This window comes from Lissotriton vulgaris, chromosome 9 (genome assembly GCF_964263255.1).
Source record: "Lissotriton vulgaris chromosome 9, aLisVul1.2, whole genome shotgun sequence".
Classification (NCBI taxonomy): domain Eukaryota; kingdom Metazoa; phylum Chordata; class Amphibia; order Caudata; family Salamandridae; genus Lissotriton; species Lissotriton vulgaris.
The window spans coordinates 1237492286-1237507236 of record NC_141697.1 but is presented as its reverse complement, the minus strand read 5'-3'; the positions used below and the strand labels follow the sequence as shown (position 1 = coordinate 1237507236).

Below are 14951 nucleotides of genomic sequence, written 5' to 3'. Positions count from 1 at the left end.
TGGGAATTGGTTCTTATGCCTCCTCATCTCATGCATCCATGCGCTGCGGGCATTGGTTCTTATGTCTCCTCATCTCATGCATGTATGCTCTGTGGGAATTGGTTCTTATGCCTTGTCATCTCATGCATCCATGCGCTGCGGGCATTGGTTCTTATGTCTCCTCATCTCATGCATGTATGCTCTGTGGGAATTGGTTCTTATGCCTCCTCATCTCATGCATCCATGCGCTGCGGGCATTGGTTCTTATGTCTCCTCATCTCATGCATGTATGCTCTGTGGGAATTGGTTCTTATGCCTTGTCATCTCATGCATCCATGCGCTGCGGGCATTGGTTCTTCTGAGTCCTCATCTCATGCATCCATGCACTGTGGGCATTGGTTCTTATGCCTCCTCATCTCATGCATCCATGCGCTGCGGGCATTGGTTCTTATGCCTCCTCATGTCATGCATCCATGCGCTATGGGCATTAGTTCTTATGTATCCTCATCTCATGCATCCACACGCTGCATGCATTGGTTCTTATGCCTCCTCATGTCATGCATCCACGCGCTGCGGGCATTGGTTCTTATGCCTCCTCATCAGATGCATCCACGCGCTGCGGGCATTGGTTCTTATGCCTCCTCATCTCATGCATCCATGCGCTGTGGGCATTGGTTCTTATGCCTCCTCATCTCATGCATCCATACTCTGCAGGCATTGGTTCTCATATCTCCTCATCTCAATCCATGCGCTGCGGGCATTGGTTCTTAATTATGCCTACTCATCTCATGCATTTATGTGTTGTGGGCATAGGTTTTTACGTCTCCTCATATCATTCATCGACATGCTGCGTTCATTGGTTCTTATGTCTTCTCATCTCATGCATCCACGCACTGCGGGCATTGGTTCTTATGCCTCCTCATCTCATGCAGCCACATGCTATGTTCATTGTTTCTTACATCTAATCATCTCATGCATCCATGCGCTGCGGGCATTGGTTCCTATGTCTCCTCATCTCATGCATCCATGCGCTGTGGGAATTGTTTTTTACGTCTCCTCATCTCATGCATCCACGCGCTGCGGGCATTGGTTCCTATGTCTCCTCATCTCACGCATCCATGCGCTGTGGGAATTGTTTTTTACGTCTCCTCATCTCATGCATCCATGCGCTGTGGGCATTGGTTCTTATGCCTCCTCATCTCATGCATCCATGCGCTGCGGGCATTGGTTCCTATGTCTCCTCATCTCATGCATCCATGCGCTGTGGGCATTGGTTCTTATGCCTCCTCATCTCATGCATCCATGCGCTGTGGGCATTGGTTCTTATGCCTCCTCATCTCATGCATCCATGCGCTGTGGGCATTGGTTCTTATGTCTCCTCATCTCATGCATCCATGCGCTGTGGGCATTGGTTCTTATGCCTCCTCATCTCATGCATCCACGCGCTGCGGGCATTGGTTCTTATGTCTCCTCATCTCATGCATGTATGCGCTGTGGGAATTGGTTCTCATTTCTCCTCATATCATATCCACCTTCTACTTTTTCTCTAGAGAGTGATGATTCTGGGTGACTTCAATGCGGAGGGATCATATGTTTCGAAGAAAAAAATGAAGAATATTCGGCTGAGGGAGGACACAAGCTTCCATTGGCTGATCTGTGACGATCAAGACACAACAGCGTCCAAAACAACGGATTGCTCTTATGACCGGTAAGATGGTCCCACCCGCAGGGCATTCCTCACGCTCCAAGACTTCAGCTCAGTCTGGAGTGAGTATAAAGACTATCATTGGGTCCATTGCTGATGAGATGTCTCATCCTGCACTGATGTGCTGGCCTCCTTGGTTTCCAGATGGGTTCCCAACACTGACTGAGGGCTCAGTATTTCTGGTGTGCTGGGCAGGAGAGGAAGCCAGGGCCACCCTGAGGGTCTGCTTTATTTATTCAAGCATTCTTCCAATCTCTTTCAATTTGAACCCAAGGTGAGATTTCTGGGGTTCATAGAAACCTTCTGGAGACATCTGTTGTTTCTATAGATTGTAAACATCAGGAGGTGAATGGAGCAGGGAAGACACACAAAGGAATTCAATATACATGGCCCCCGGGCCTTACGTTTTGCGGATCCAGGTATAAGGCTGCGTACATCTGTGGGTTGGAGGCTTTGTTAGTTAGTTCCAGAATGACAGAGCGCTTGAAAATACCGCCCTAACAGGAATAGGGCCCCACTCAAGTTTCAATACCCAGGGTGCCTTAGGCATGTTCACAAGTCAGTAGCTTTTGTCCAGCAAGGCAAAATTATGTAGTGAAATGATTTAGAAGCCTAGCTGTCCGTCTCAGATTTTAAAAATCATGCAAGCCCATGGGAGTTGCTCCCTGTCTTTTACATTCTTGTCAACGCAGAGCTGTGCTTTGATGTCGGTAGACACTGTAACGACCGGAATCTCGAACCAAGCAGCCTATCAATCGTAGCTAACCCAGTCGTCACACAACCACACCCTTCTCAGGCCCCATAACACATAATATCTAGAATACCCACCTGAGAATGGGGAAAAGAGCTATTTACAAACCTATATAGTCAAAAATACCACTAACATCTAAGGAATTCCATATCACATCCTATAGTCACCTCACTGAATAACTGACTCTTAAACATCACCCGACGATTCTTTAACATCACCCGACGATTCTTTAACGTCACCCGACGATTCTTTAACGTCACCCGACAATTTGTACTTAGCCTCCTAACTACTGTATCTACATTAATAAGGGTTCACCTTTAAAAGTTATTCCTCAAATGAAGCTCACACTCTCCCCCATCATCAGTTACCTTCTCAGAAGGGAATATCCCATCCTTCTGTGTGTCAGCACCTGGTTAAAAGGAAAGGTTAATCTCATTCATAAAAACAACATTCAAAGATATTCATTACTAAGATCTCTTTATTCTACAATTAAGCATGGCAGAATGAACAAAAGAAACATAATTTTGCTTAGACACTACCTATGACCTAAAAGGGGAGCAAATAGATGATTACATATATATATATACTACACTAGCTTAGAACGCCTCACCTAAGGCGTGCATCTTTCCATCTTGGCAGTTGAGTCGGTCCCTCTCTCTCTCGCTCTGTCTTTAATCTGTTCAGGACTCTGCTCTGCACCCACGAATGCACCTCTGCACTGCTATGCCTCGTCTAGACTGACACGGTTCCAAAACACTCGAACCCTCTTCTGGTTTCAGTTTCTACAACTCCTGTACGATGTCACTACAAGACCTTCAATCACTTTCCTTCTTCATCTCAGGATTTCAACTTGCTGATGACACCACACTCTCTGCACCAGCCTTCTGACCAACTTCTTCTATCCACTCTGCACATCTCCTTCTGTCTTCTGCCCTCTCGCTCCTTAATAATATAGAGCTCTCTCTCTTCATGGAAATTTCCAGTAACAGGCCGACTCCCATCGAATTCCTGTACCAGTCCCCAGGCTCCCTGCGCATCCACAGTGGTCACCTGCGTATTGCGTCTAGAGCCGGGGAGACAAACACATTCCTTCGATAAGGGCCAGTCTTGACCGGTTTCTTACTAGCGAATAACAGGCTAAACTCTAAACATTACCTCTACCCTACAAGCGCCTCAGACAGACGAGGCAGAATCAAAGATGGCTTCTCTCTAGCTTTTAGGCCTTTAGGCCCGAAAAGAGGTAAAGAAGGCACTAAACCCTGTCAAAGTACATAGGTAAACCCTACAAATAAGCGCAAATGCGTCTAAAACTAAGATGGCAGTGGATCATAGTCACCACCAGTCTAAAATAGAACAAATTATCCTGTCGCTACAGACACCCAAAGCATACCCCTATCTGATTGAGAACGGCTACTTTTCTCTCTATCCAGGGCCCAAGTGACCAGGAGTAGTAAAGGCTTCTTGTCAGATGTGCATCTCTTACCTGCTCACCTATGGGACGAGTGCCTTGCAGTTCTCCCAGAGAAAGGTCTGTTCAGTCCCCCATAAATGGGGTCCTTGTACTTCATCATGCCTGGAACATGTATGATGGATGGATACCCATAAGGTGTGTGCGGGTGTGGGATTGTGGGTGTAACTGGACTGATGAATACTTTGATCCCCTTGATTCAGAAGGTGATGGGTTGTTTAGGTCCACCTCAGACAACTCCCATCTACAGCTGCACACTGTGATGTCCCTGAAACGAATGTACCTGGTGGATGGAGGAGATCACAAGCCCCTTAGATTTACAGTACCTTTCTCCCCGCCACTGCAATCCCCCCACTCATCGTCACCCTTGACGCCCAATCTATTTCCTATGTTGTGGCAATCTCCCCAGTCAATGTAGAATCTAGGTGAGGCAAGCACACATCAAACCTGAGGCACCTCAGGCTGGTTTCAGTGGGAACACCAGAGCATTAGAAAACTGCAGCCCAACCGGTTGGATCTGGTAGAATTTGCCCTAAACCAGTCAGACAGTACAAGGCTCACCCCCGTCAGTCAAACCCTGAGGAGCCTTGTCCCTCTGTACAAGGAAGGAAGAGTGTAGGATCAGGAGTTGGGCCTCTGTGCTGTTGCTGGTGTCTCTCCAGATGGCCTAAGTTGGGTGAACCTGCAGATTCAGCTGTTTGAGATGAGGAGAGAAGTTAGACCTAACGACCGGCAGAGGAGCTGAACTGGGCTTGACCAGAGGAGTGACCTGAGCCAAGATGGCTGGAAGGACTGTCCTGGGGATCACAAGGAACCAACACTACAAGAGCTGGAAGGTCACCCTTGACCGGCTGCCCAGCAGAAGCAAGAGGCATCTTGGTTGAGCATTTGCTCCATTGCCTTTACAATCAAGAAGGTTAAGCCGTCTTTGTCCATAACTCTCTCTTTGCCCAGAGAGGGGCCTGTACCAACCCCACTCGCTATCCAGTGTGACCCGGAAGCCGTCGGTCAATACCCCTAGTGTGATGCCTGCTGTCATTGGTCGGCACAGCAAATTTTGAATATAAAGTCCTTTGAAACACTGCTCTAGCCTTTAGGTTTCCAGAGAAATCATTTGGTCGAGCCTTGGCCACCATTAGTCCTAAAGAGACACCTCTACGCAGGATCTCGGCTGGGGACCGCGTTGAGGTGAAAAGTTGAAGCGATTAGTGAAGCACAAGGATTGCGATCCCGGATCCATGACCTGCCATCACTAACGGCCCTTATTTGACTCCAGTATCTCTTCACACTGAGGCCATATAGGTTTCATTTAGTTTTTGGACACATTTTACAGCAAAGTCCAAAAATGTAACATTTCCTGAATAATGGTTTTTCCTTTGCTTTTCTCTTAGGATTGTGATCCACAATGAGATGTACGAGGGGATCGTTCCCAACTCAGCGAAGCCGTTCAACTTCCAGGAAGAATATGATCTGACGGATGAAGAGGTTAGTAGTGCAGCGAGCCGGGCGAAGCGCCAATCGAAGTCTATAAAAGGTTGGGTATTCATTGGTCCGGCTCGGTGGGAGGAGGGGCCAGCGCTTAGAGATGTGTCCGCTGATTCTTCAAGCAATGCACTCTTGCACTAAAAAAAACCTATTTCAAGTCTGAAGGGACAATTTATGAACAATAAAACGTTACTTCTAGGGTAGTACATTTTCTCCCAGCCTGGCTTTCTCTATGAACAACAGTTTGAACAGCAACACATTTGGACTAACAACCCCTACCACGAGCACATAAAGGTATGGCGCAGATACATCAACGATGTGTTTATACCATGGCATGGCTCGAAGGACTGGATCAACAAACAAAACTCGTGTTTGAGGTTTACACTGACAATATGTTATCATGAATCGCCTTTTCTAGAGCTAAAAATTGGGTCAGAGGCGGGAACACTGAAAACAGCTGAACACACCAAGCCCACAGATGAGAACAGACTGCTGCACTTTAACAGCGCCCACCCATGCGCACTTAGAGAAAACCTACCAGAAGGTCTATTCTTGCGAATAAGGCACAACTGCTCAGATCTTGTTGATTACAGAGTTGAGACTAATTTATTGAGAAAGACACTGATGGAGAGAGACTACTACAGCAGCCTGGTAATGAAAGCAGAAAAGAGAGCCAGTAATAGCCACAAAGACACCTTGTCTGCAGATAACAATAAAGTGGAACCACACCAATTAATGTGTAGGCACCTACACCAATGCCTCTAATGCCGTAAAAAGTACCATAACTAAAGATTGGCGTATACTAAATAGCAGTGACCTCAAAGTCGAGCTCCATATGTTTTGCTTTTATCATATCACTAGCATCAGAGACAGAGTTGTCCACACAAGACCTAGAGAAAGGACAAACAGGCGTAGAACACATTATGGGGTGTACAACAAGTAAGGGGTCCACTGCCCCGGACTTACAACACACCACTAGAATCAATCAAAAACTAGAGCACCCCAGGAAACATACAGATAGTAACTCGATCAAAGTAATCTACATGATTGTGTGACCCAGTGGACTAAAAGATGTAGGAATGTCTACTAGAAAGGATAAACAGAGGATTGGTGAACGTCGAAGCACTGTTAGGTGTAACCGCAGAGCAACAAGTTGGGCACGATGGAAATGACCTGAGATGGACAGTAATGAGAGTCTAGTACAGAAGGGGAATATGACTAGAGCCCTACTGGAATGTGAGCGAAGGTGGGCCTATAGATTGGGATCCCATCAACATGGCGTCACTGAATGGTGAGGGCTTAAACAGCCCTGTATTCCCTCTGTGAACTTCCATAGGATGAACACCTTACAGAGCAGGGATATAAGACATGCTGCTCAAACAACGCTTTAGGGTGGGGCTGCTAACAGGAGGAGTGTGAACAATGTTTAAAAATGACACAAAAATGTACTTCAGAATATTGAATACTCTATATCATCATGTTAGGGCCTTGGTGTAAAAGACTACTGTTAAACAATAACGAGTAAGAACAACGCTACTCGCAGCAAATGTATTTGTATAAAAAAGAGTCATAGAGTACGTAGAAACATTTGGGAATGAGTTGTGCCCGGTGACTATAGTATGTGTCAATGGGATTCCACCGGTATCGAGATGCTCAAAGAGTGCTCGAGGAACCACAATTTCAACTAGCATCGCAGTGAAGAAGACATATGCACGTACAAGATGTACGTATGTTAAGACTGTAGACGCATGTATGTATGGTAACCAAAATAAAAATAAAATTCCCAGCATCCCAGTAGACACATACGCAGAAGGACGCAAATGTACTAGATGATGTAGCAGCACGCAGGGAGCTGCAATCGCAATGGATCCTAGAAAAACACGGCCTGCTTCTCAGTAGCCACTACAAACGGGAAAGAGCAGAGCGGAAATTGGTGTAAAGAAAGCTCTGCGCACTTGGAGTAGTAAGTTGACTTCTAGATAACAAGTAAGATAAAGAGAGGGTCTCCTGCTTGTAAATCTTGTATTGTCTTCAGGAGCCCTGACCGGTAGGAGCAGGGATACGGGATGCAGTGACGAACAGAGTGGGGTACTAACCTTAGTCCTGATTAAAGCCCGGACCCTGAATGGCCTGCGGAAGGAGGGCTGAAACATGGCGACAATATTTAGGATGCAAGTTATAACACTCACAGAGCATTTTTAACCATACCAGGGGCACCTTAACATAAAGCGATACCTGAGTGCACCCTAGGTATTTTTATCTTATGATATTTAGACCCCCATCAAAGGAATATCCTAAGCGCTCCTGAAAAATGGTCGAGCCCATCCTGGTTACCCATGGGCGAATTTTGCGAATCTGGCGTTCGCGAATTTTGCGAATTTGTGAACTCGCAATCCGCAAAATCCGCGAATTCTCGCGAATTTGCAGATTTTTGTTTTGTGTTCGCAAGGATTTCTGCCAGTTCGCAAGGATTTCTAACAGTTCGCGAGGGTTTTGTAACAGTTCGCAATTGCGAACTTACATGTCGGCTCGCAACGGTCACGATTATGTTGTTTCTACGTCTGGTTCATCATCATAGGTTCCCAGCACCCTCTGTTTCACCCCTGCCACCCTCTGTTTTACCCATGCCACCATCTGGTACATCAATGCCTTATGCCACCCTCTGGTTCATCATCACTATAGATTATGGGGGGAAAAAGCAAGCACACCTGCCTGCTTCAACTGACATGAATTAATTTGGGGTTGATTTATTAATGTGTCACTGTTTTAAAATTCCAGTCTGGCACCTGCTTCCTTATCTGTAATTTGCTTTCTGTTGCAGTGCAATTTTTTTTTCCAGGACCTTTGTGGCCTACTTGTAGCTATTCTATAAGCCTGCTGTGAGGGTCAGAGCAGGGTCATACAATTGTTGCAACTAGCAACTGAACTGGGAATTTGCGGATTTTTTTTTAGTGTTCGCAAGGATTTCTGCCAGTTCGCAAGGATTTCTGACAGTTCGCGAGGGTTTTGTAACAGTTCGCAATTGCGAACTTACATGTCGGCTCGCAACGGTCAAGATTATGTTGTTTCTACGTCTGGTTCATCATCACAGGTTCCCAGCACCCTCTGTTTCACCCCTGCCTCCTCTGTTTCACCCATGCCACCCTCTGGTACATCAATGCCTTATGCCACCCTCTGGTTCATCATCACTGTAAATTATGGGGGGGAAAAGCAAGCACACCTGCCTGCTTCAACTGACATGAATTAATTTGGGGTTGATTTATTAATGTGTCACTGTTTTAAAATTCCAGTCTGGCACCTGCTTCCTTATCTGTAATTTGCTTTCTGTTGCAGTGCAATTTTTTTTCCAGAACCTTTGTGGCCTACTTGTAGCTATTCTATGAGCCTGCTGTGAGGGTCAGAGCAGGGTCATACAATTGTTGCAACTAGCAACTGAACTCTGGAGGGGCCCTTGTCAGGAAGCACTACAGGGAACGGTTACTAATGATGAGTTTGAACTTTTGAACCTGCTTTCACTTTTGCAAAACTCGTTTTTCTGCAGAGCAGCATTACAGCAACTTTAATGCCCCACCAAGCTTATATGAGAAAGTTGATTTCTAATCCAAAAGTTATCCAAAGAAAATCAAAAGGCCTCAAATCTAAAAAAGTGCAGGCAAATGTCAACCTGAGGAGTTATTCTGATAAAAATAATCATTTTCAGAAGGTCTATGCTGCTTGCTAGTAGATTTCTTGTGCAGAATTGCAATTTTTCTAATTTCGCGAGTGCGAGATTGTTGCTGCCCGCCGCACCTACATGTTCGCAATTGCGAACTTACACCGCAAAGAAAAAAAATCCGCTGCGTGCGAATTTGCGGATTTTGCGGGAAATTCGCGAATCTCGCGGATTGCGAATTTACCGAAAATCCGCAAAATCCACGAGCGTAACGGATTTTCCGCCCATGCTTAATCCTGGTTTATAGGGAACTGGATGAGACCCAATGATGAAGCATGACACCATTAGGGGGTGTGAGGGCCAATCAATCAATCAATCAATGCATTTCTAAAGTGCACTACATACCCGTGAGGGTCTCAAGGCACTGGGGGGGGCTGTTACTGATCGAAGAGCCAGGGTCACTAAGAAAACCGGTAGGAATTTGGGAACTGAGGTGAGTAAAAATAACCCGGATTCCTATCCAGGAACAAGGGTACAGGGTATTCAGAGGCTGTTATCTGTGAGATGGCAGACTAATGGGCCCCTCTTCACATTCTGCCGGGAGGCATCATTTTGTGTTAAGCCACTGGACAGTGGCCTGCACTGGATCACTGAAATAATATAGACTGCCAAAATATCGACCTGCAAAAATATCGTTGCCAAAATATCGACAGACAAAATATCGACTTTCTATCTACAAACAGGTAAGTACAAAAATATCGAGTACAAAATATCGTTAACAATAATATAGATGTAAAAAATATCGACTTTATTAAAAACAGTGTTAAATTAAATTAATATTAAATTTTAATTACTAAAATATACTTAAAAATACTTAAATTAAATTATAATAATTAAATAATAAATGAAAATAATAAAAATAATTTTTTACAATCTTATTTGTTGACCCTGAACCCTAAAATATACCCCTTTACCCAAAAACCCAAAACTGACCCTGAACCCTAAAAATACCCCTTTACCCAAAAACTAAAAACTGACCCTGAACCCTAAAAATGCCCCTTTACCCAAAAACTGAAAACTGACCCTGAACCCTAAAAATGCCCCTTTACCCAAAAACTGAAAACTGACCTTGAACCCTAAAAATGCCCCTTTACCCAAAAAACTGAAAACTGACCCTGAACCCTAAAAATGCCCCTTTACCCAAAAACTGAAAACTGACCCTGAACCCTAAAAATGCCCCTTTACCCAAAAACTGAAAACTGACCCTGAACCCTAAAAATGCCCCTTTACCCAAAAACTGAAAACTGACCCTGAACCCTAAAAATGCCCCTTTACCAAAAAACTGAAAACTGACCCTGAACCCTAAAAATACTCCTTTACCCAAAATTTATCAATATTATTTAATTACCAAATAATTATTAATTAACAATAGCAATAAAGTAAATATATTAGCACATTAGCTGTAATTATTTTAATAATTAATATTATTTTTTCCCAAATAATTACTTAACAATAACACAAAATTATATATATTTAAATGTACTCTAATTAATGTAATTAACTAATTACAATTAATCAATTACCAATTAATTACTAATTCAAAATATGTACAAAATTATATTAATTAATTAACTAATTATTATTAATTATCAATTAATTATTAATTATAAATATTTACAAACATATATTAATTAATTAATTATTATTAAATTACTTCCCACCCTATTCCCCTATAAACCCACAACCCGCTACAGAATTACATAACGCAATTATTAAAAAAACAAAATCCATTTAATAAAATATTTTATAACATTAATACACACTTTTCACACATATTATTACATAAATAGACACTATAAAATATTATATATTATTAAAAATTCGATATTTATGCTATCTATATTTTATACAGTCGATATTACTTCACTTACCTGAAAAACGATATTTTTGTAGTCGATAGTATGTCCAGTCGATATTTTGTCCAGTCTATATTTAAAACTCGATATTATGTCCAGTCGATATTTTGGAGTCGATATTTTGTCTGTTCACCGCCTGCACTAGAAGACACATAGGTAGATGTTCCTTCCATACACTGGAGATAGCATGAGACACAACACTAGACACATAGCACATGACACAGCAGTAAATGCATATTATGTGGACACAGATCACAACACAGAACATGCAGCACCAGACACAGAGCGTGGGGTAGGTTCGAGGAGACATGTAGTAGCAGACCGATAGCACAAGAATCATAGCATGTGATACATAGCAGGAGATAGATTGCAGAGACAAGATAAAAGCAGGAACATAACCAAAGACACTTAGCACAAGATGTCTAGCACAAGGTGCATAGCAGGAGACGCAAAGCAATAGACATGCGGCGTGAAGCGCATAGCGGGAGATACAGGGGAGACGCAACATGAGTCGCATAACATAAAAATATAGCAAACGATAAATAGAAAGAGAAACAGAGCATGGCATTCAGGACACAAGACATAACATACAACTCTAATCAGGAGACAAAGCAAGGACATATGGCTGGAGACACATAAGACAAAATGTTATATTTAGCAGGAGATACATCCTAGCAGACAATAGCAGCAAGAAACTAGCACTAGACACCTAGCACAAGACAAGTAGCACAAGATGCATAGCATGAGAAATAGTGTACTTGATAAATAGTACAAGCCACATGCATAGATGCATAGCAGGAGACATGTCCAAAGGCACAGCGCAAGACAAATGACGCAATATGACACATGATACATAGCAGTAGACACTTAGCAAGAGGCGCACAGCACAAGACACATGACTCGAAACACATACCAAGTGATACATAGAAGGAAAACAAAAGTTCTATAGTGTGCATGTAACAAAGTTTTTGCTGCATTCATTTTTTATGGCTTCACATGCGGTGCATCTTTCTGCCATTTAGAGGTTAGTACCGGAGTTCTTCTGTTAGTCATCGGTTTTTATCTTTTATTTTGACTGGGCGGCATCAAACATTTTGTCCTCTAGGTCCATCTACTTGTGACATCATTTGCCTGTTTGTTTGGTTGCCATCTTCAGGTTTTTTTTGCCCTCCCTGGGTCTGGACGCAGAGCGACAGCGCAAAAGATTTTCAGAGGACAGTAGATCTTTTCCCTGAGTTTTTCTGGAGTAAAAACAACAAAGAACCGAAAGAACATCATTAGACACAACCACAACATTGCGGGAAGACAGTTTTCCACCAACAAAACACACCCATTGCAATCAGTGTCAAACACGAGGGTCAGCTAATGATAACCAGGATTAATCATACCCCATTTAGGTTTTGCCTACAATGCCACCATCCATATGCCCAGAAGGATGCACAAAAGGTCTGCAACCTGTGTCACCTGAAAAACCCCTACACAAAGGATGTTTTGCATGTTTGGAGTTCCAGCCAAAGACACTGAAAGCAAGAGAAAAACAAAGGTGGCATGGTATAGCCGAAGACCTCTCTGAAAGGCCTACGTCTCACGAGCAAAGGGGTCTTGGAGTAGAAACATAAGGCTGCCTCGCTACCAAAACCAAGGGTGATCAAGGGAAAGCTAAATCACAGGGAACCTCACTGGTCAAAGTTGCAAGACACCATTAGCAGTTGACCCCCAGAACTGACCTTGATGTCGAAGACCAATCAAGAGCGATGAAAAGATGAAAAGACTTGATGGAAAAAAGCCTCAGCGCTGAAAAGCCAGGCTCCCAAGCTCGACATAGAAAAAAAACACTCAACATCGAAGGGAAGAGACAGAGGCTGGAGGCTAAAATGAAGGCGCTGTTAAGCAAGCAAGGGGATTACATGGAGACAATAGAACTCAAAGACACATATCTCCAGGTTCCAATGAGCAACAAACACACAATATTCCTGAGGTTTGTGGTCACGGTACACATTACCAGTTCGAGGGGCCCCCATTCGAAGACATAGGGTCCATCTCTACCCTTACTTGGACGACTGGCTGGTAAAAGCAGGATAGTTCAACCAGTGTCAGGGGAACGTAAGGAAAGTTACACAAACACAGCACAATGTGGGCTTCACCATGAACCAAGAGAAATCCTTACCAACACCACAAAGGGAAAAGATCTTCTTAGGTGCGACATTGAACTCAACCAAAGCCAAGGCATTCCCAACCACCAAGAGGATACTGGCACTAATGCAGGAAGCTCACCTCTATGACAAGGGAAGGTCTCGGACAGTGCAGACAGTGGACAATAAAGACGGTATGGGCCTCCTGCATCCCCCTACACATGAGTCCCCTCCAGGAGTGGCCACCAGCACAATGATCACAGGCGACCAGAAGTTGGAAAGATCTAGTGGTTGTATCTGCAGAGTTGCAGAAAGAGATGGAGTGGTGGATCACAAGGACCATCACAGAGGGCGGACGCTTCACCTATGTACGCTTTTCCACCAATGCTGATGAAACCAATGGCGCTGACAAGTAGCCATGTCACTAAAATTAATCGCCCACATGGGGCCAGCGTACCTGGTTCTGGGATCTAATGAAAATTGCAGAATACTCAAGCTACCTTCGCACCAAGACTTAATAACATTGAAGTGGGAGCAGGTAAATCATCCAGAACTCGCAACCTTTAGCCTAGTAGCATGGACCCTGGGAATGTAGATTTGGTCACCTGAAGATGCCACACAGAGCCCTGGTAGTAGTACTGAGAGGCCAGAAGGGAAAATATAAGAAGATGCTACACAGAAAAGTGGAGTAGATTCACTCAGTGATGTAAAACACAAGGAGCGAAGGAAGGATGGGCGCAAGAGATCACAGTGGTCAAGTACGTCACCCACTTCCGAGATGGGGGGACGGTCATACACGTAGCTAAAGGTGCCCCTTACAGCCATAGGTACCTACACCAGAGCACAGACTTCTTCAAAGTACCATTAAGAGGTTCTTAGAAGGGAAAAAATGATAGGCGCACCAAGGAATCTAAACTTAATACGAACACAACTCATGGTTAGTCCTTTTGAGCCACTGCACAAAACTGGTCTCAAACACTTATCCTTCAAGATGGCCCTCTTAAAAGCCCTTCACCTGTACTTACAACACAGGAACCTTACTTGCAAATACACAAGGAAAGAGGGATAATGAGGACAAATTCACAGTAACTACCGAAGGTGATGTCTCACTTCCATATCATGCAAAGACTACCGCTGCCGGCCTTTTCTCAAAACCCAAAACATATGCTGAGGGAACCCTGCACACTCTGGATGCCCAAAAGGACGTTGTGTACTTCCTTCAGAGAGCAAAGGACATCAGGAAGACAAGCCAGTTATTTGTGTCCTTTGTCCCAAACAGAGGTGCTCCAGTAACAAAAAGCCATCGCAAGATGGATAGAGCAAACTATCCAAACTTGCCATGCCAATATCCTTGATGGAGACAGAGGCTATGAAGGCGAGTGTGGCTCCTTTTGTCTCATAGAATGTGCTTGTGGTCTTTGTGTTAGAGGTGTGCGATTCGATTTGTAGTAAGTTTGGATAGTACAAGTTGCGACGGCTCTTTTGGATACTGGAGCTCCTCTATTTAGGACAAAAGACGCAAAGAATTGGCTTGTCTTCCTGATGTCCTTTGTTCTCTGCTGGAAGCACATCCCATTTTGTGTGAGGACCTTCTCTCCAAACTGCACCTCCTTACTTACTGTACGTGCATGCAGCAATGCTTTTTGAAGGTGTGTACAGAAGACCAGACATTCCAGGCAGAAAAAGGTCTCAAGGTGATAGATGAGCAGCATTAAATGTATCGCTGTAATTGGATGGCAGGATTAAGATGGGCGGGATCAGTTCTCCTTTCAAAGTTTTATGGACCATCACTTGAAAAGATGATACATGTTTATGGTACGTGAAACACACAGAAGATGATAGAAGGCTGCGTGTAGTTTGTAT

The 14951-nt window shown here is 43.9% G+C and overlaps 1 protein-coding gene across 1 annotated transcript in view; it reads left to right on the top strand.

Moving 5' to 3' along the window:
- Positions 1-14951, top strand: part of LOC147693154 (deoxyribonuclease gamma-like) — a 68415-nt gene that overhangs the window by 48275 nt on the left and 5189 nt on the right. The window contains exons 6-7 of the mRNA XM_086939397.1: positions 1530-1687; positions 5295-5388. Of these exons, the coding sequence (XP_086795523.1) occupies positions 1530-1687; positions 5295-5388 (252 nt within the window). The remainder of the gene's footprint in view (positions 1-1529; positions 1688-5294; positions 5389-14951) is intronic.